General features: G+C 43.5%; 2 protein-coding genes across 6 annotated transcripts; both read right to left on the bottom strand.

The window, feature by feature from the left end:
* Positions 1–3,046: 3,046 nt before the first annotated feature.
* Positions 3,047–5,865, bottom strand: LOC142952805 (tubulin alpha chain-like). Of its 2 annotated transcripts, none has more exons than XM_076094765.1 (3): positions 5,685–5,865; positions 4,513–4,735; positions 3,047–4,401 (listed from the first exon to the last, which is right to left on the bottom strand). In XM_076094765.1, the coding sequence occupies exons 1-3, from the start codon at positions 5,685–5,687 to the stop codon at positions 3,194–3,196; spliced, it is 1,434 nt and encodes a 477-aa protein (XP_075950880.1). In that variant the 5' UTR covers positions 5,688–5,865; the 3' UTR covers positions 3,047–3,193. The 2 variants fall into 2 exon arrangements, with proteins under 2 accessions (XP_075950880.1, XP_075950878.1); XM_076094763.1 differs by lacking the exon at positions 5,685–5,865 and having other exon boundaries at positions 3,047–4,168; positions 4,253–4,401; positions 4,513–4,780.
* Positions 5,866–6,915: 1,050 nt separating this feature from the next.
* On the bottom strand, positions 6,916–18,540 carry LOC142952804 (glutaminase kidney isoform, mitochondrial). Of its 4 annotated transcripts, none has more exons than XM_076094759.1 (18): positions 18,147–18,540; positions 13,848–13,944; positions 13,606–13,724; positions 12,444–12,573; positions 12,282–12,361; positions 11,946–12,109; positions 11,294–11,352; positions 10,939–10,971; positions 10,776–10,834; positions 10,617–10,683; positions 10,470–10,520; positions 10,174–10,350; positions 9,919–10,050; positions 9,674–9,766; positions 9,394–9,455; positions 9,233–9,309; positions 9,061–9,124; positions 6,916–8,799 (listed from the first exon to the last, which is right to left on the bottom strand). In XM_076094759.1, the coding sequence occupies exons 1-18, from the start codon at positions 18,398–18,400 to the stop codon at positions 8,652–8,654; spliced, it is 1,866 nt and encodes a 621-aa protein (XP_075950874.1). In that variant the 5' UTR covers positions 18,401–18,540; the 3' UTR covers positions 6,916–8,651. The 4 variants fall into 4 exon arrangements, with proteins under 4 accessions (XP_075950874.1, XP_075950875.1, XP_075950876.1 ...); XM_076094760.1 differs by having other exon boundaries at positions 13,848–13,938; XM_076094761.1 differs by lacking the exon at positions 18,147–18,540 and adding an exon at positions 15,105–16,880.
* Positions 18,541–20,193: the final 1,653 nt, after the last annotated feature.

Raw genomic sequence — 20,193 nt, 5'->3', positions numbered from 1 at the left:
ACTTTAGTTACCTACGTTTGTTTTTTACGAAGCTACTTTTTTTATTTGCGTCACTACCTATTTTGTTTACGCAGCTATTATCGCAGCTATTTTGTTGTGTTACTTTTGTTCGTACATACTCCGGCACCGAGCAGGTCTTGAACCCGACACGGGATCCGTTCGTGTCGAGGACAAACCTGCCGCGCTACCAACGCAAGTACATACATTACTCTTCTCTTGGTATATTTGACTTCTTCATTGGGGGTGTTGGACTTTAAAAAATTATTGCGTCCCATAAGGTTTGAACTCACAACCTCCTGGTTCAGAAGCAGTCACCTATCAGTGTGAGCTATTCCTCCTTGAGAATGAACTAATGTTTCAAAGCAATGTTTCAGAATTCACTGCACCTCAGAAAAGTCATAGTTTAGTACGTCGTAAAAATCAAGTAATAGTGGAAAAAAGACTAAAACTAGACTAAAACTTAACTGTATCTAGTGAGGATTGAACCTATAACCTCACATATCATAATCAGACTTCTAACCCACTGAGCTATCAGATCTGAGACAGTCGACCACAATGTTTCTTAGATCATTTAATTGTTCACTCTGTTGGTCTTTTGGACTTCAAATTCAGCCAAAAATCAGAGAAAACATGGACACTTGTCCTTACAGCAGACCCTGGATCTGATCTTTGGATCATCACGTATCAACACCTCATCAGTTATTCCTGAAGCTTGAAAAACAAAATGAAAGAACTAGGGTTTGATCCTTTCACTTCAGTGTGTCAAGCCTCAGTCATTACCACATGTTATCTAGCTGAGCTATTCCAGAAGATCCAAACTTCAGTTTCCGTTCTATGATTTTCTCCTTTGTGTTTATTCTTCAAAGAGACAGAAGCCGGAGGTCAGGGTACTGAAAACCACTCATTTGAATGAATTTTATTGAAAAGTTGAGTTTTTCTGAACATTTCAAGGTCCAAGCCTTGAACGAGCAGCTCTAAAGACGTACGGACGAAGTGAAGAAGCTCGGTCGGCCTCGGTTTGGGTCTGGAAGCTCTGCACTCAACTGGGGAGGAAAGAGACGTTTCTGCAGCTATAATACATGCAACTACATTACAGATCTCTGTATTATGTCAATACATATTTAGATGTCGTACGGCCACACTGCTGATGATTATTGTGTTAATAAAACAATGGAAAACATGTGAATGATTCTTTTAAACTGCGTCTCACTGACCTGCCAGAAGTCAGAGATGGTGTGAGACAGGGGGCCCTGGGTGGCGATGTAGGCCGGCATCCGGGGGTCGTGCTCAATCTGAAAGGAGGGGGGGTGAAATATTAATTATGATATTTTTACGACATGCTATTCTATGACTTCTTTTAGGATTCGTTACCAAAAGTATGGAATACTGTACCGGGACCTTTTTATTGCAAACTGTACTGTACTTTTTTAGAATGTCATAAAACTGTACATTTTTCAAAAAAGTCATGGTATAGCATGTTAAAATAAAGACATAGTATAGCATGTTAAAATAAAGACATAGTATAGCATGTTAAAATAAAGACATAGTATAGCATGTTAAAATAAAGACATAGTATAGCATGTTAAAATAAAGACATAGTATAGCATGTTAAAATAAAGTCATAGTATAGCATGTTAAAATAAAGTCATAGTATAGCATGTTAAAATAAAGACATAGTATAGCATGTTAAAATAAAGACATAGTATAGCATGTTAAAATAAAGACATAGTATAGCATGTTAAAATAAAGTCATAGTATAGCATGTTAAAATAAAGACATAGTATAGCATGTTAAAATAAAGACATAGTATAGCATGTTAAAATAAAGTCATAGTATAGCATGTTAAAATAAAGACATAGTATAGCATGTTAAAATAAAGACATAGTATAGCATGTTAAAATAAAGACAAAGTATAGCGTGTTAAAATAAAGTCATAGTATAGCATGTTAAAAAGTGTGTTATTGTTGTTAGCCTGTTAGCTTAGCGCTCATCCACAGCCTGCATTGATTTCCGGTTTGTTTGTTTGTGGCCGTTCAGCCTCTGACTGACCTCAGAACCCACAACAAGCTCCTGTTGTTCCTGTTGTCTTCCTCCAGTTGATCTCCTTTATCTCTTCCTCCAAACGTCTTTACGAAGCATTCTCACACATTATCCGCTCAGGCTGCAGCAGAGGAGGGGGCGTGTCTGTTGGTGTTTCTTCTTCTCTGGTGTTTATTGGAGGCTGGTAAACCAGCTTAGAGGAGCATCACCGCCACCTACTGGACTGTAGAGTGTAGAGCAATACATCAAAAATTCCTTGAATAATACATCACCAAAGTAATATTGTTTTCCATCGATCGATGATTTCTTCAAATATAAGACATGTTTGTGTACGACTTTTATATTATGTGTGATATTAGATATATTTTATGAGGGATCAGATTTTTTCGTGTTCAAGTGCTGCAATAAAATCTTTTATTTTTCCTCTAAAAAAAGTCCCAGAAATAACATGAATCCATATAAAATGCCATATATTGTACAGCCAAAACATGAGATCAATATATATATTATAAATTGGCATCTTAAGAAAGTCGGGCACATAACTTGTTTAGAAGTGTATTTTTCATCATGTCCAGAGATTTATTTTACATTCATGAAATAAAATCAGAGTGCAGACTAAAAGATGAATATTAAATAAATGTCACATTGTGTCATGCTGCTGGATTTAACACAGCAACACGAGTTTAAGAAGAATTAATACAATGTGTTTAATCTGCTCTCCTCTCAGGCATCAGTGGTTTCATTGTGCCGAGGGTTTAAACAATGCTGCAGGAAGAGGAAGAGGAGTTAATGTTTGACAAATGTTACATCCGTCTAGACAAGGGAGAGTTCCAAGAAATGTGAATGTTTCTCCAATAATTTCCGTACTGGACCACTTCACCCACTAACCATTAAAATATTCATCCTTGAAAGAGACACTCAACCACTGTCAACATTCTTACACACTTTTCTGTTTCAGACATTTTTCACCATTTTAGACTCTTTGAAGTAAACACGGGACCAAAGAAATGCTTCATGTTGTTTATTGTTTGTAGGAATGACAATGTAGCTCGCTGGAATGTAAACAACTTAAGAACAATATTGCTTAGCAATTAAAAGTTTGGCTCTTATTTCTGGGATTGTAGTAGAGCCACAGCAAGCTACAGATGAGGACCTAGTACTCTTCTCCTTCCTCATCATCCCCGACGCTGTCGGTGCCCACCTCCTCGTAATCCTTCTCCAGGGCGGCCATGTCCTCTCTGGCCTCTGAGAACTCACCCTCCTCCATCCCCTCTCCTACGTACCAGTGGACGAAGGCCCTCTTGGCGTACATCAGGTCGAACTTGTGGTCCAGGCGAGCCCAGGCCTCGGCGATGGCGGTGGTGTTGCTCAGCATGCACACGGCCCTCTGCACCTTGGCCAGGTCTCCTCCAGGAACCACGGTGGGTGGCTGGTAGTTGATGCCCACCTTGAAGCCGGTGGGGCACCAGTCCACAAACTGGATGCTGCGCTTGGTCTTGATGGTGGCGATGGCAGAGTTCACATCTTTGGGCACCACGTCTCCACGGTACAGAAGACAGCAGGCCATGTATTTACCGTGGCGAGGGTCACACTTCACCATCTGATTGGCTGGCTCGAAGCAGGCGTTGGTGATGTCAGCCACTGAGAGCTGCTCATGATAGGCCTTCTCTGCTGAGATTACTGGGGCGTAGGTGGCCAGAGGGAAGTGGATACGAGGGTAGGGCACCAGGTTGGTCTGGAACTCCGTCAGGTCCACGTTCAGGGCTCCGTCGAAGCGCAGGGAGGCGGTGATGGAGGAGACGATCTGTCCGATCAGCCTGTTCAGGTTGGTGTAGGACGGGCGCTCGATGTCCAGGTTCCTGCGGCAGATGTCGTAGATGGCCTCGTTGTCCACCATGAAGGCGCAGTCTGAGTGCTCCAGGGTGGTGTGGGTGGTCAGGATGGAGTTGTAGGGCTCCACCACAGCTGTGGACACCTGGGGGGCCGGGTAGACCGCAAACTCAAGCTTGGACTTTTTGCCGTAGTCGACGGAGAGACGCTCCATCAGCAGAGAGGTGAAGCCAGAGCCGGTTCCTCCTCCGAAGGAGTGGAAGATGAGGAACCCTTGGAGCCCTGTGCACTGGTCAGCCTGCAAACATAGTGAAAGAATACGTGTTATTGTCATAATCATTGAGGTCTCAAGCAACAATACATATGAATTATTAGAGCTCACCAGTTTGCGTGTTCTGTCGAGAACCATGTCGATGATCTCCTTTCCGACTGTGTAGTGACCGCGGGCGTAGTTGTTGGCGGCGTCCTCCTTACCGGTGATCAGCTGCTCAGGATGGAAGAGCTGCCGATAGATTCCTGTACGGACCTCATCTGTGGAGCAACGAGAATACCGGTTTATAGTAATATAGCTTTGGTACAAACGGCTAAAGATGTAATAGTATTAATAGTAATTGCCTCTATAATAATAACCAGTTATCTTACCTATGACTGTTGGCTCCAGGTCCACAAACACGGCTCTGGGAACATGTTTACCGGCTCCAGTCTCACTGAAGAAGGTGTTGAAGGAGTCGTCTCCTCCTCCCCGGGGCTTGTCACTGGGCATCTGTCCGTCCGGCTGGATGCCGTGCTCCAGACAATACAGCTCCCAGCATGCATTGCCCATCTGGGTTCCGGCTTGGCCGACATGCATAGAAATACACTCACGCTGCAGAGAGAAGAGGCAAAGATCAGCCATCAAGGAGGCAAACACACTAACATTGTGACGTGCACTCTTGGTTTCATCTATTAAATGTCAGATAATGATTATTTATTTATTAAGAACATAGTCGAGACATCATTTCTTTATGGGGGTCTCTAAGGGGAGGGGGGACAAAAACAAAATGGCCGATATACTGGACAATCAAAACCTCCGCAATGTGGATATCGTTCTAAAAACCCAGTGCAAACATCCACTTATAAATGGTGCTTTAGGGGATGTTTCTACATCCAGAGCCGGACGTGAAGACGTTCTGCGGGCTCGATGAATGTCTGCACACGGCCCGTTACCGCAGAGCTTTAGCGGGTTAAATCCTGCCCCTCCCTAACTGAGACCCAGCAGGGAGGAGAGTGTAAAAAGAATCCATAGAAGAAGAAGCTCTCCTCCCCGCCCCCACACTGCCGCAAAGCACTACCTTTGTGTCGCGGTAACAGAACAGGGCGTTAACTAACGGTCGAAAACTCGCGGGCATAAAAAAGCCGCTATGAAGTCTAACGGTTATTGTTACAATCGATCACACAAACGGTTAAAAGATAACCGTTTATATTATGTGAAAATAAGGAATATTTTAACGGTTTTAACGTCAATATCTGTCAGTTTTAATCGAAACTACGCCAGTAAACTAAGCTAGCGTCAGCTAGTCTGGCCTCGCTACCGTGATGTCATATAGCTAACAGAACTGTCACAAACGACACTCTAACCAAGAACAGTCACATTTAGATGAATTATAGATTTTTTAGGCGATAATTTTATAGCTATATAACGTTGTTCACTATTATTATACAAATAGTAGATGTTTTGCAGCACGAATAATGCTTGTGCTTATTAATAACTGCAATTTACACATTTTTAACAACATGCGGATGTTATTTAAATGTAATTTCGACTAAATACTCACCATTTTCTGGCTGTTTAATTCCTCTTCTTTCCGACGTTGAAGAATCGGTTGATGAAGGCAGTTGTGAGGACCGGAAGTGGAGCTGCTGTATTTATTCGTTTTCGAGGAGGCGGAGCCAAAGCGGCGGCTTGAATTTTTTCTGGGCGATGCTGCATTCAGGTACGGCTCGAAATGTTCCGTCTCCTACAGTTTAGCTGCGTCATCTGAGGGGAATTGGAATCGATAATGTTTTATTGGAGGCAGTTCTTAGTCCCAATGTGTTCCTTTTATATCGTAACTATTTTCACATGTGAGACTCTGTACAATTGATTCAATTAAACTAACATTGAGTCTTTTTAGTTTGACCTATATTTCATTTGCTGAAAATAGAGATTTCTGAGACTCAAAATGTTATCTTAAATACAAAATATAAAATGTAGTAATGATGATCACCTGAGGCACACTCGTTATATCAATTAACAGTGTCATTGTCAAGTCATTTTATGAATCCAAATAGCAGTCCAATATTTATTTACAGCACGAAGCAAACACACAGCAACACATGACTCTGTTTTATGGTTATTTTACTCTGAAAGGCACCAGAATTCAGTCCTATTTGTGACTTCTCAATTTGGGAAGGGGAATGTAGGAGAGGACCCTGAAGGCACCAGTTCAACCTGGCAAATTTAATTTATACAGGAACGTTAAAGATTAAAGATGGACCAAGCCCCGCCCAGGAGGAGGGTCTTCTTCTTCTCTGGTGTTAATTAGCATCTGGAAAACCAGCTTGTAGGCATGTTACCGCCACCTAGTGGACGGTTATTCCCGTTGCTCTTACGTAATTCTTTAGGAGATTGTGACGCCTTTCATAACAGATTAACAGAATATAATATTATGTTTTTCATTCATCAATCTTGATATTAATCCTTCTTCTGGGATTATTATCTCCTTACTGTTAGTATGAAAACAAATAAATACAATAAAAATACAAAATAAAACACAGACATCATAATCTAACTCTTAATCTTTAGATATATATCTTTAAGATAACTAAAGGCTGACAGTCATACACTGAAACATCCACTTACCTCCTTTATATATTCTATTTTTAACATCTACATATCATCACTATAATCTATAAAAACACTACATAATGTAAATATCCGTTCGCTTGACTTGTTTAAAGACATTTCATCTATGCTGGTGCTTTTTATATATATTAATATTTACTTGTCGTAAAAAGACACGATCCTTTTGAGTTTTATAACTTTTATTTAATGTTTGATCTATGAATTAATATCTTGACTGCCTGCGACAGTCGGCAGCATAAATACACATGAAGAAGAAACAGAACGACACAAACAAACACGTTACATTCAGAATACTTCAGCCTGCAGGTCGGGATCAGCTCACGTCCATATTGCTAATTCAATTGAACAATCATTACATCCGTATTGCTAATTGTTTCTCAAAAGATTGCAATTTTTAGGTAGTTTTGTGCTTCTTTTAATCCATTTTTTTTTTTAACTTAAAGACTTGAAAACTGAATGATCCGATCCCAACCTGAGGATTTATAATGCACTACATTTTGGAGTGTGGATTGTTAATATCGCGGACATGTTGATTTCCTGGTTCAGTTCATCTTTACAGAAACAACATACAAACCTCCAACACGCTACAAACACACAAAACCTCTGGAAAAAACAAAACATCTGCACAACCGTTCAAGTATGACAGATTCTTCTGCACATAAAAAACAATCTGTCTGCATTACAAAGCTCCTTCAGTAGAGTTCTTTGTGTTTCAGACCTGAAAGTGTAACAATAAAACCATCATCGTTCATGTGAAACATTACAGTCAACACATCTGCACTAAAGGAATAATAACTTCAGTGTTTATGCATGAAATAAAGGAACCGGCGCCTCAACAAAGACAAATATTTCAGCTCTTATTTGGTGGCAATCGTCCGTTAAAAAGCTGCGTTTAAAGACCATTTCTCACATAATTAGGAAACTAAATATTGTTTCTGTTGTTGAGTGGAAGCGTGAAAATATAAAGTTACAGTAATTCAAGCTTCCGTCAGCGCTGGCAGTGTCATATATGTGATATCTAGAAACTTTGGCCGACTTGCTTGTTACAAAAAATAAATATCAAACAATTCAATAACAGTGACAAATAAACTAGAACAGCTTTTAGATAGCAAAACAAAAACATCTCTCATCTCGTGTTGACCTTTACAAGCTGAATATTTAAGAGTTTAAATATATATTTCCAGAGTTTCAGTGAAATCTACGTCACGCTCCTCGTGATCAAAGCTCGACCTCACGTTCCACCACAGCTTTACACTTATTACACGTATTTACACTCATGTATCCTCGTCTCACACACACACACACACACACACACACACACACACACACACACACACACACACACACACACACACACACACACACACACACACACACACACACACACACACACACTTTATCTTAAACATGTATCACACATGTTTGGGGGAAGAAACATTCCACCATGTTGTGATGAGGAAGTGACGAAGGTTTCTAACCAGGGTACGAGATGCATGCTGCTTCCTGTTTTCAGCCTTTCAGAATAAAAACGTCAATTTGAAAAAGTAAGTAACGGAGTCCGTCGACTTGCCAGCCGCCGCCGAATTTACCCAGCATTCAACGGGGCGGCTGGTTACTTCCTACAAAGTTACAAAGGTGAGGGCGAAATACAGAAGGAGAAAGTAAACAACACCAGTTTCCCCACTAACATTAATATCACATCTAGTAGCATGACGAGGAGCTTTTACTCTGGAGGGGCGGGGCTGCCCTGTGTGTGTGAGGGGAATGTGAAGTTGTTTCTGAAGGATGTTGTAATGTATACTTGATTGTTCTGGGTTGTTTTAATGCGAGGTTGTTTCCTCTCTGATCCACATGATCCACGTTTTCTCCCAACTCACAACCGTCCGGTTTCTTTCCATCAGAGCAGACCGTCCAGGTTCTTCTCGGCGCTCTTCTTGTCGTCGGTGGGTTCCTGAGGGCTGTACTGGGTGTGGTAGTCTCGGAGGATGGTCACCACGTCGTGGTGGCCGAAGTGGACCGCTTCCTCGATCGGCGTGTTGCCCCACCTGCAGCCAACACAGAGGCGGAGGAGAGAGGCGGAGGAGGTCATACAAATGTTGTGATGTGAAGCGACTGAGCTCATGAATGAGGGAAACTCTCAGCTGGTTCAACAGCAAAGAAGAAGCAGCAGAGAGTGAAGAGGAAAAATCTCACGGAATTCTGCCACTAAAGATTATTTGCGATTAATACATTTGTCAAGTAGCGTTTTGATTGTTGAATAAAACATTTCAGTCTATAAATGTCAGAAAATAAGTCAAATGTAATACCTGTCTTTGGGAACTGGGTTGACTTTACAGGCCTCCAGCAGGAAGCGAACCACCTCACCGTGTCCTGAAACACACACACACACACACACACACACACACACACACGTGAGTCAGCTGCACACACACACTGATCAGAAGGATCCACACGTTGTCGATGATCTCGGGGTTTTACCTTCAGCGGCTGCCACATGCAGGGCCGTCCTGGAGTCGTAGTCCCTCTGCTCCATGTCCATGGAGGACAACGCAAACCTGGACGCACAACGTTAAACTCAAGAAACCGTCTGTGACACGATGTTAAACGTGAACATTCAGCACACAAGAGAGCGGCTTTACCTCCTCAGCGCGGAGACGTCTCCGGTGTAAGCAGCAAACAGAAGATTGATCACCGACTTCACCTGAAACACAACGAGAGGGAAACAGGAAGAAGAAGAATCAGAAGACATTCTTTCTTTGTTTCCTGCAGATATTTAAAATCTTTCATCGATGACTTTACAGTAACTGTCCACCGGATGGCGCTGTGGACTCGTGCAGCTCACTGACTGAAAGATGTTTTATTATAAAGGAGGATGAGGATGGGGAGAGGCTGATGAAGGAGCTCGTTCCTGGGACTCACCCTCTGGTCTCCTCCCTCCCTACGAGGATCCAGCTTCTTGGCAAAGTGTCTCAGGTTGTCATAGTTGTGGAAGTTACAGAGAGAAACCAGGTCCTGAAACCAGACACGCATGGAGGAAGTGGTTTTAACATCGTCACCAAACATTAAGTCTCAGCTCGGAGAGATGGTTTGACTCGGATCACCTTTCAAGTGACAAAATGCTGAAGAGAAAAGCACATGAAGAAGAAGGTTGAGGTGGAGCTTACCGTGCAGAACTGGATGCCTCTCACGCTGTTGCCCAGCTTGTCGAGTGGAGGAGACCAACACATGATGCCCATCACGTTCGGAACAACCAGCAGGATCCCGCCGGCGACACCAGATTTAGCCGGCAGACCAACCTGAAACACAAGAAGAAGAAGAAGAAGAAGAAGGAGGAGGAGGAGGAGGAGGAGCATGTGGTGAGTCGATGGCTTGTTATTCAAAAAGGAGCCGAGGGAACGTTTGATGAGAGCGATACTGACGTGGAAAGCGAACTGTCCGGAGAAGTCGTACATGCCGCAGGAGTGCATCAGACTCAGAGTGTCTCGCACCGACTCGGGGCTCAGCACGCGCTCTCCTGTGATTGGACAGAAGCCGCCGTTGGCCAGAGTCGCCGCCATGACGCTGGCGCTCTCACAGGTCACCTCGATGGAGCACAGCTGAGGGGAGGATCACAGTGAATCACAGCTTCTTGTTGCACGTTTAAACAGAGATTATTTACAGTTAAACTAGTCAAAGCTTCCTGGTGTTTACAGTGAACATTTTAATCTCCGTGTACCTGGAAGTAGAAGTCGAGGATGGAGGTCATGTCCGTCCCCTCTGGAAAACACTGAAGGAACAACATGGTCAGCATTTAAACTCCGTCGACACGTCGACTGACACACAGCTGCTCTGATAGAGAGAACCACCTTCATCTGAAGCTCACCTTCTTCTCCTTCAGGTAGTAGCCGATGGCAAAGTTTCTGTCTCCAGACTCTCGCTCCGACTGGAAGCTGGGACGCAGAGAGAGGACGGTGAGTACAGAACCTCTGTGTTCGTTAACCGATCGGTGTGTGTGATCATCACTACAGAGAGATTCACTCACGTGGCGTTGCTGAAGCCCACGTACTCGTTTCCTGCCAGTTTGTTCATAAAGTTCATGACCTGCAGAGCAGCAGAGAGATTATTCAGCTTTGATCATCGTTTCATGTTGTTGTTGTTTTTAAGGAACAGTTTCAGTTCTTTCACAAAAACACATGAATACTCACATAATCAAACTTCTCAGCGTTGCTCGCTCCTTGCTGGAACACAAACACAATCACAGCATTAACAGGTTTCATGTCTTCAGTTCAACCAGCAGGAGGTGCTGTTGCCTCCATCTAAACAGAATATCTGACCGCTTTCAACCAAATCCCCTTTCAGCTGATTATAACCGTAATCTCCCCGTGAACTCTAATCCAGAGGAAACACCATCATAAATCTATTTCATACAAGTTAGAAACTCAGAAATAAAAGCCTCACAAAGCACTTTTTAAAAGACACTAAATGAGAAGTCTCTGAAACCCCAGACAGTATTCTGTAGCAGAATGTAGGTAATGATACCGATGAGGAGGTGCAGCTCACCTTGATGAGGGAGGTGCAGACAATAGCTCCAGCGTTGACCATCGGGTTGTGAGGTTTATCTGCAGGAGACAAAATAAAGCTTCACACCAGCAGAGACAAGTCTGAGCATCAATGTTTAAGATGCTTTTACCTTTGACTGAGATGTGAAATATGAGAAATAACACATTTATAAAGAAGAGTGAAGATCAACATGATGAGGTCGTTAACTTCACCCAGAGGGCAGCGATCCTCCGCTCTGGGTTTAGATCTTCTTATGCAACAATAAGAATAACAGAATATAATCTGCTGTTAGACAACAACAAAGAGAGGACACCTGGAGACCTAGAGCACCTAGAGATCTAGCCTTCTTAAATGACTGCATGCTCTAAACTGGATGTCTTTGGTTAAACTGTCTCAGACACGACGAGACGTTTGCAGACAGAGCGTCGTGTCTTCCTGCTGCTCAGCTCTGGCTGCTTCTTACAGACGCGAGCCAGCAGCGGCTCTTTCTCCAGGTTGTTAAGTCTCTGTTACACACTGAGCCCTCTGTTTCATTCTGCAACCGCTCATCAACATTTGACTACAGCTGCACGTCCACCAGGCCTGGAGACGGATCCTCTTACGGTGAGTACCTGAGCACCGAGCGTGACCCGGTTACAGACCGCTTCCTCACCTTCCTCGTTCAGGAAGAGCTTGTTGAATCGCAGGCCGCTGGGCTCTTTGCCGATGAAGCGGTGCACGTACTCGGTGCCGTGGTCGTGGACGGCGATGGCGTACTTCAGCGGCTTCACACAGGACTGCAGACAGAAGGGAACCTTGGTGTCGCCGACGGTGTGCCTGAGAAGGAGACACGCATGAAGATTTACACGTCTGGTTTGCAATTACCTTTTTATTTTACCAGGTTTGGTTCTAAAACTTTCAGGATATTTCTACGATGTTTCCTGCGTATTCTCTGACACCCACTGTATGAACCGTGTTCTGTACAGGACATAAAGTACTGCAGGTGTACCTCTGTCCATCGACGGTGCACAGCGAGACGGCCCACAGGTCTGGGCTGAAGCGGGCCAGCTGGGGAATGTAGTCGGCCACCTACGTCACACAGGGTCACAGTCAGCGTTACACAGATAGCTCCCACTGGTGGCGGTGATGTGCGTCTGCAGCCCTCACTCACCTGCCCTCCGGACATTTTCTTGGCGTTGACGTAGAGCTCGTCCATGTGGCCGCAGAAGGACTGGAAGTCTGGGATGACGAACTTCTTCCTGAAGGCCTGGGTGAGCAGAACGATGTTGCTCTGGACACACCTGAGACCGGACGACAGTGACAGATCTCAGTGTTTGTGGGAGTTCTGTTGCTTGTTTGCTCTCCCTGTGGCTTCATAGATGGGGCTACTGGAGCTGAACTGGTCCAGTTCTTCACACACCAGCTGCCTTTGTGAGACTCAAATATCATGCAATTAGAAGTGTTGCTCTTCTGGTTCAGGGCCTTTATTTAACATGCTCCTGGTGCCTCACTCCACCAATCCTCCTCCCAAATGTTCCACATTTAGCCCTGATCCTTTCTGTTTCAGCCACTAAGGACCTCAGATAGTAAACACAGAACAGGCCGTGTGGTGGAGGCCGTGCCTCTCTGGGAGCAGATTTGTGGCTCAGCTATCTCACTGCATCAAACCCGTCTAATCCCTGTAGCGCGGGATCCCTGCAGAGACAACACACGCTACACTCCCCCGCTCTATAAATAAGCCCCGAAGAGGAGCGCATGTGATGGATGCCGGCCAGCAGCGGCGGCGGTGCTGGGGTCTGATTCAGCTCCTGGTGAGCTCTCATATGCTCCAGCTGTCACACAGCTCTGTTTGCTCTGGAGGGGCGAACAGCAGGGTGTGTGTGTGTGTGTGTGTGTGTGTGTGTGTGTGTGTTTCCAGTTCAGGGAGCTACACGTTCTTTGAATAATGTAGCTGCTCGTCTCAGTGTAGAAATGTAAAGTTGCCCTAAAGAAGCTGTAAATATCACCGACACCCACAACTCTATAAAGAATCACATCCATCTTAGAATATTATAACTAGCAGATGTTCAGATGAACATAGTTCCTGTGAGCATCATTCTAAATGTGTTGTTTTCATGTTGGAGTTTTATTAAAGCGTAACTGATGAATAATGAATGAGCCTCTTCACTCTGAGGTGGAGCAGCTCGCAGGATGTTACTTAAAGTCAGACTACAGACTGAATATGTTGAAGTCACAATTAAATAAGGTTTGATTTGTGAGCCTTTAAACATCTGCAATGTATTTATATTTTGCAGTATTGCAAAAGAAACATAAACAGGTTTAAATGAAGGTACTTTTTGAAGAGGTGTCGGTCCAGCGCTCCGTCGGAGGTTGTCTTCACGGTCATCTTCAGCATGTCCATACACTCTTTCAGCCGGGGGTCTCCGGTGCGAAGCCCGGTGGCTTTAAGAGCCTGCACAGAGAGGAGGGGGGGGGGGGGGGGGGGGGGCATCAGGATTAACATCAGATGAATAAATCTACACCTGAACAGGAGGAGTTATCCTGCTCCACATGAAGTAAAGGCCTCCTCACTCACTGTGGTGAACTTGTGAGCAGGGATCTTCTCCTGGCCCTCTGCGATGGTGTAGAAGAGCAGGTCCTCCAGGCTGGGCAGGATGCCCGCCTTCCTTCTCCTGCAGGAGAGACACATAGAAAACACAGAGAAGTGAGAACAACTACGTCCTGTGGTGGAAACATGGAGGGGAGCTGCAGCAGAGGGAGGAGGAAGAGAAGCTTGTGGACTGCAAGGAGAAGCAGTGAGGAGTAAGTGGAAACACTACCTTACACTGACCTTAGCTCAGAGTTAGAACCTGTGGAAAAGACGGTTCCACGGCTTAATCTGCTGCCATAAGGCCACTGTAATGTCAACTGTTAGTCCTGTATTCAGACAGAATACCAGCCAGGAAGGAATTGATCATTTTCAGTGTTTTATTTTGGGAGAATCGTGGAGGCAGAAGACCAGAAGAGCACGGTCTCATGAGCGAAATGATTTTAAACATCTGGTGTGTTTATCAGCTAGTACTAGTACTAGTACTAGTACTAGTACTAGTAGTATTATCTGGCTGGTATTCTCAGCAGCGCTTCCACACCGAGGCGTCTCTGGGAGGAAAGTTAGTAGCACGTCAGGAGGCTCACAGCAGGCTCTCTGCTATGATTCATACCAACACCAAATTGGATTTGTGCAAAGCTCTGGGTGCTCTGTCCTGCAATGCATCATGGGCCGCTGGCCCGTGCGCTGGGAGAGGATGTCTGAAGGTGAAGCTTTAGTCGGCAGGCGGCTCCTGGAAAGCTAAAGCTGAGTTTGGACACGAGACGGCTTCACTCAGAGTCAGGAAGTCAGAAACCCTCAGAGGGAACCGTGTACTGACAGTAAATGTACTGTACTGTTGTCTGCTACTGAATGTGGTGTTTTGAGTCCACGAGCTTCCTCATATTCCTGACTTTCTAACCCGAGTGTGAACGCAGCATCACTGCTGCAGAGCGTCGTTGTTTCGTCCTTTAGGAACCTGCAGCTCTCTCATTGCTGACCTCATTAATGCAGGTTGATGTCTGCTGGCGAGGAAGGAATACACACCAGAGAGTGTGTGTGTGTGCGAGGGGGGGGGGGGGGGGGAGAGGAGGGAGGGAGGGAGGTGGGGGGGGGGGGGGGGGGATTCAAGCGCAGCCGCCGGGAGGAAGTGAGATCATGTCACAGTGAAAGCAGTCGTCGGCTTTCTGCAGAAAAAGCTCTACTTCTACCGGAAAACATTGAAATAAAACACTGAAAGTAAAATAAAAATAGAAAGATACTTACAAATGCAAAGCAAGCAGATCAACAAGAGGGAGAGAGTGTACAGAGGGAATAATACGGAATTAGTAACAGTGACAAGAACCATTACAACAAGAAGCATCAATGCAATAACAATAAACTAAATGTAGCACAAATGATCAGATTATTACAAGAAAACTGCTTCAATAAACACAAAAGTATGAATTCTGGCATAATGCTGTCAGATTAACAAGAAAACACAAGTTAATGAGAGAAAACGTCACATTATTACGATGCATGTCCTCACCACTCCCAAAACACCCACAATCCTTTGCAAATTATGCATTTCCTGTCCCCTGATTTGGAAACAAGGAAAGTCTGCGAGTGAACTTTGAGTTGTTTCACCTCAGCAGAGCTGAAACAAGTTAGGAAGAGATGTGATGAATACTGAGACAGTCTGAGGTAAAGAGGCGATCAGTGACATGAGTCGAGTTCATGAGGCCTGTGAGGGAGCTGCACCACCACTGGAACATCTGGTTCAGGCTGCACCGGCTCATTAATCCACCTCAGCTGCTCTCATTAGCGCCGAGCTGCACATCCATCACAGAGACGTTTCTAATACTGAAGTATTCTGCAAACAATCTCCTGTCTCTACATGAACAATGTGTTTCATTTAGTAATCTACAATCATCAGGCTCCATGTTCACTGCAGAGAATCAACACAACATGCTTCTCATGTAATCCGTGAACAGATCAATAGTTCCATGTTGATTCACTGAAACTCTGTTTCATGTGATTGTAAATCAAGACAGAAGACGATTAACAGAGAAAATAAATGGCAGATAATTCAAATACTTGCAGCCTCAGATTGTGGGATTTGTGAGAGTTAATAACGTAGAGAGAGATATAACAAACGCTCCGCTTCACATTGAGGTCTGCTGCGTCTTATTTGACCCGGTCCACGGTGCTGCCTTCACTGCCTCCCAGGTGTCAGGACAAATGAGCGAGGAGGCCGACTCAGAGCGCCGAGAGGCGGCGCTGCACAGATCAATCCGTGCCTGTGACTCATCGGCTCCTGAAGGGCCCGAGAAAGTGCCGGGCAGCACGCCAGCATCCAGGCTTTGGTGCAGAAACCGTGGAAACACGACGTGGGCGGGATAAGCTCCTCTGCATTACTAACTTTTTAACCCTTTATTAGCCGGAGCACAGCCTCAGGACGCCGTTAACCAGGCTGAACGCTGTCGGGGCCCCGGGGACCTCAAACTACCCGGTGTACTCCTGTTCTGTTACAGACCTTTAACCCGAGTTATTCTTTACGTCTGGCACCAAAGCCGGGACGGTTCATCTGTGGATTCACTTCTTCATTATAGTTTAGTCTGTAAAACGTCACAATAGTGAAGAATGCTATTACAGTACCACATTTCATCTCAATACACGGAGTAGTTTCTACTGATGTTGCTGTAGTTATGTATTTAGTACATGTTGGTGTTTATTTGATCATCATGTATTTAATGTTCTAGTTATTTAACTTTACTCATACTGTGTTCACCTGTTCACCTGTCCTTATCTTTACTTTATATTCATTCATCTGACAGTTATTTTTATCATGAATCCATAAATCATCTGGATCTGTTAAATGTCAATAAGTAAAAAGCAGTTTAGCTCAAACATTATTATTTGATTATTTAAACATACTCTCTGACTACAGCTACTTGAATGTTAAAGAGAAGTGAATAAGTATATAATATAAATGTAAAATAGTAGTAGCAGTAGTGTGTTCATTGGTTGTTGATGTTAACAGATCAGATCATTATTACAGACTGATAATCAATATCTAGTTTGTTCCTCAGCAGCATCCAGCGTTCTCTTCTTTGTGGAGATGATTTAATCTGCTGAGTGGATATTTAACACAACGAGGCTTCACTGAAACTGAAACGAGCCTCCGGGGGAAACAAGATGTTGTTGACAGCCAGTCAGCTGAGCAAAGCGACCGTAAACATGGCCGACAGATAAAGCAAACTGTGTGTGAATGGAAACAAGTGGGACGACGTCGGCCTGCTGGGCCAACGAGGCGTTTTATTACCGTGTGAGCTCTCTGAAGGGAAGAAGCACAGCTGCAAGAAGAACGAGAGTAAGCTGTGGGTAAAGACACTAACGTCTCATAAATACTCTGCTCTACATGCTGGAGAAGAACGTAAGCATCATATGAGTCAACTAATGCTACAGTGACAAGGATGGGATCAAGTTATCAGTTTGTTATTGCAGATTCTTTCTCTAATTTAGTTAATTGACTGCTTGTTTTAGTCACAATCATTCATAAAAACACCATATTTGCTTGTTGCAGATGCATTCCCATGTCAGTGGTTCATCAACCTGTGTTAGTGATGTTATTTTCAGTCATTAAATGCTTTTAACCTGCGACCGATCGATCACCACAAGGACTCTTCTTCCTCACCTTCGCTATCAGCACTCACTAATTTCTCCTGTTGAACAAACAGTCACTCAATTACAGTCTTATCTGCTCAAACACATAATCACACTCTGTCAGTAGACTCCTACTAATACTCTCCAATTCACTCCAGTCTGTTGGCAGAATAGCAGCTGATTATATATATATGTCATATAATATATTAAATTAATGCACAGAGTTTCTTAACTTTTCTTGCATTCAGTTAAACCGAGACACACACATGTATTGACATTTTAAAAAGGCAGAAGCAGCAGAAGCTGGTGGCAGGTTCATAATGCCTCAGTGAGTTTAACATGCTGGATGAAAGCAGGTCACGACATCTCGCTGGCTGCACCACGCATGCTTCAATTTGACCGTTTTCCTGGAGAAAAGTTGGATCAAATACCCTGCTCTCATATGCAATCAATAACACTGAAACATTGCTGTGAATAATATTAGAATAACGGAATCTAGTAAGAAGTAGCAGGCGTGTCCGATAATGGAACTAGGTAGACAAATGCCTCTGCGTGGCTCGCTTTACGGTCCCGGAGATTTACGCTGAAGTAAATTCCGGTTTTTTCGGCCTAATCGTGGAGCTTAGCCGCTAACATCTGCCCAGGCCGGTTAACGGTACTCACTTCTCTGTCGCAGAGTCCTTGGAGGGTTCATTGTGGCCGTCACCTTTGGAGCAGAAGCCCCTGACGCCGTGTCTTCTGGTGAGGTGCTGCGGGGATAATGCTAAGTCATTAGCATATCTCCCATCAAACCTAACGGTGCTGAAGCAGGCGGAGGTCGCAGGTGTCGCGTGTGCACCGACTCTACCTGCCAACGGACGTCTCAGCTGCGTTTGAAATAACTCCTTGAGCGCCACCGTAGACCGAAAATGTAACATTTCAATCCCGAAGAGAAGAATATATCTATTATATATATATCTATAAAGTCGAGTGAGGAAATCTAGTTTCTAACGAGTGTCGGCTTTTCTCGGCCGAGTAACGTTTTTTTCTCGGTGACTCAACAGCGAACGCTCCTCAGTGGAGGACAACCTACCGTTCACGTGACAGCAGCTCTGATTGGAGTATAATAATGCGTAGCTGCACCTGATTGGCCAAGAGAGCTGTCAATCATCACCACAGTCTCACTTCCTGTTTAGACTGTATTTGATCGATCATCTCCATTAGATTCCACAGTTAATGGCCATTTTATAGCAAATATGAATATATACATACTTTTATAATGTTTAAGTACAATTTCCCTCTTTATAAGAGTTTACATAAGACATGCTATAACCAAAGCAATCCTATATTAGAGTTTAGACAGGAAACATCATAAAAGTATAAAACAGATCCTATTAAGAACTACAATAATATTATTTTAGTGGAATAAAAACGTCAAAAATAACAATTATCTCCAGAAATACAGAACATCTGTGGGCTATTATGGTAAAAAAAGCATGCCAGTCCTTATGATGTCAGAATAAAATAAAGTGAAGTCATTATAAACCACCACTGAGCAGCACAGACGCCAGATCCATATTTAATATCTTGTCTTATTCTGACACCATGCGAGATATTCAGGTACTGCACATATTCAGACTGTAGCGTTAAGACTTAGTTCTTAATAATGCAGTGATTGCACCATCTGCTGGTTGGAAAATAGTTGAAATAAGTCCAACGGCACCAGGAACAGACAAATCAATAATAGATTATAAAAAGGATCCTCACATAACTGGCAGTGATCAGTTATAACATATTGTTTTATTACATGCATGTAGCTTTGTCTTTCTCTCTGGATATATTTCTAGATTTTCCCATTTCTTGTACTACCTGCCCTTTCATATTGTCAGGTCATATTACTTTAATGTGGACTAATGAATCAGATGTTTTCCGTCTGTATAAGACCTGAATCAAACAGCATTTTAACAGTTTGTTTTGACCTCTTTTGCAGCCTAGGTGGGTGGAGTTTGACACCACGTATAAATGAATGACCTACAACAGATATTACTCACTGGAAAGTCTTCTGTAAATTGCTTCACATTACTTCTCTGTGGCTCCCAACTTTTATCTGACTTTATCTGCATCTCGGTAAACTCCACCCACCTGGACCTCCAAGAAGGATAAAACAAACAAAGTCATGCTGACTAATAATGCCTCCTTTGGAACATGAAACATTCATGAAGTTTGGCTAAATAAACCGACAGGAACTCAAACTCTGCGGCTCAAATTTCCATGTAATCAGGTCAAGAATAAAGGGGAACTCCAACAAAGTGTTCTTGTTATTTTACAGGAATCCACAATTCACATTATTTAAAAAATCCCTCTTTTTTCTGCAGTTACTGAATGAGCTTCACAGCTCGATCATCAGCCTGGTTGTTGCATGTGGACCATAAAGAAATGTGTTTCCCACCATAGGATGAACTAGAACTGGAGACGAGTCAAAGTATTCAACATCTTAGAATATGTACAACAATATTCACAACATGTTATGCATGTTGTGTTATAATGGCAGAATCACATCAAATATGTATGTTGGTGTAATTACATTGATTTTTACTTTTTGCAATAGTCTCAAAAGAGACACAGATGCATGAACAGTGATCTCCATATCCACCTTATCCTTAAAAACTATTTATTCCTCCAGTTTAAATGAGCCTTTTCTGTCCCTTAACGTCTCATGTTCATGTCTTGA

The sequence above is a fragment of the Anarhichas minor genome, unplaced genomic scaffold, assembly GCF_050575085.1.
Source record: "Anarhichas minor isolate MPS153535 unplaced genomic scaffold, ASM5057508v1 ptg000018l, whole genome shotgun sequence".
In the NCBI taxonomy this organism is placed as follows: Eukaryota; Metazoa; Chordata; class Actinopteri; order Perciformes; family Anarhichadidae; genus Anarhichas; species Anarhichas minor.
Note: the sequence above shows the minus strand (reverse complement) of the source record. Positions and strands in the feature narration are given on the sequence as shown.

Coding starts and splice junctions, on each gene's coding strand:
- LOC142952805 (XM_076094765.1), bottom strand. Junction 4,402..4,512: donor CCTGGAGCCAACAGTCATAG/GTAAGATAACTG, acceptor GTTGCTCCACAG/ATGAGGTCCGTACAGGAATC.
- LOC142952804 (XM_076094759.1), bottom strand. CDS start 18,400: ATGTTACATTTTCGGTCTACGGTGGCGCTCAAGGAGTTATTTCAAACG. Junction 12,574..13,605: donor GACCGACACCTCTTCAAAAA/GTACCTTCATTT, acceptor GTCCGGTCTCAG/GTGTGTCCAGAGCAACATCG. Junction 9,310..9,393: donor GACGTCTCCGCGCTGAGGAG/GTAAAGCCGCTC, acceptor TTGTGCGTCCAG/GTTTGCGTTGTCCTCCATGG.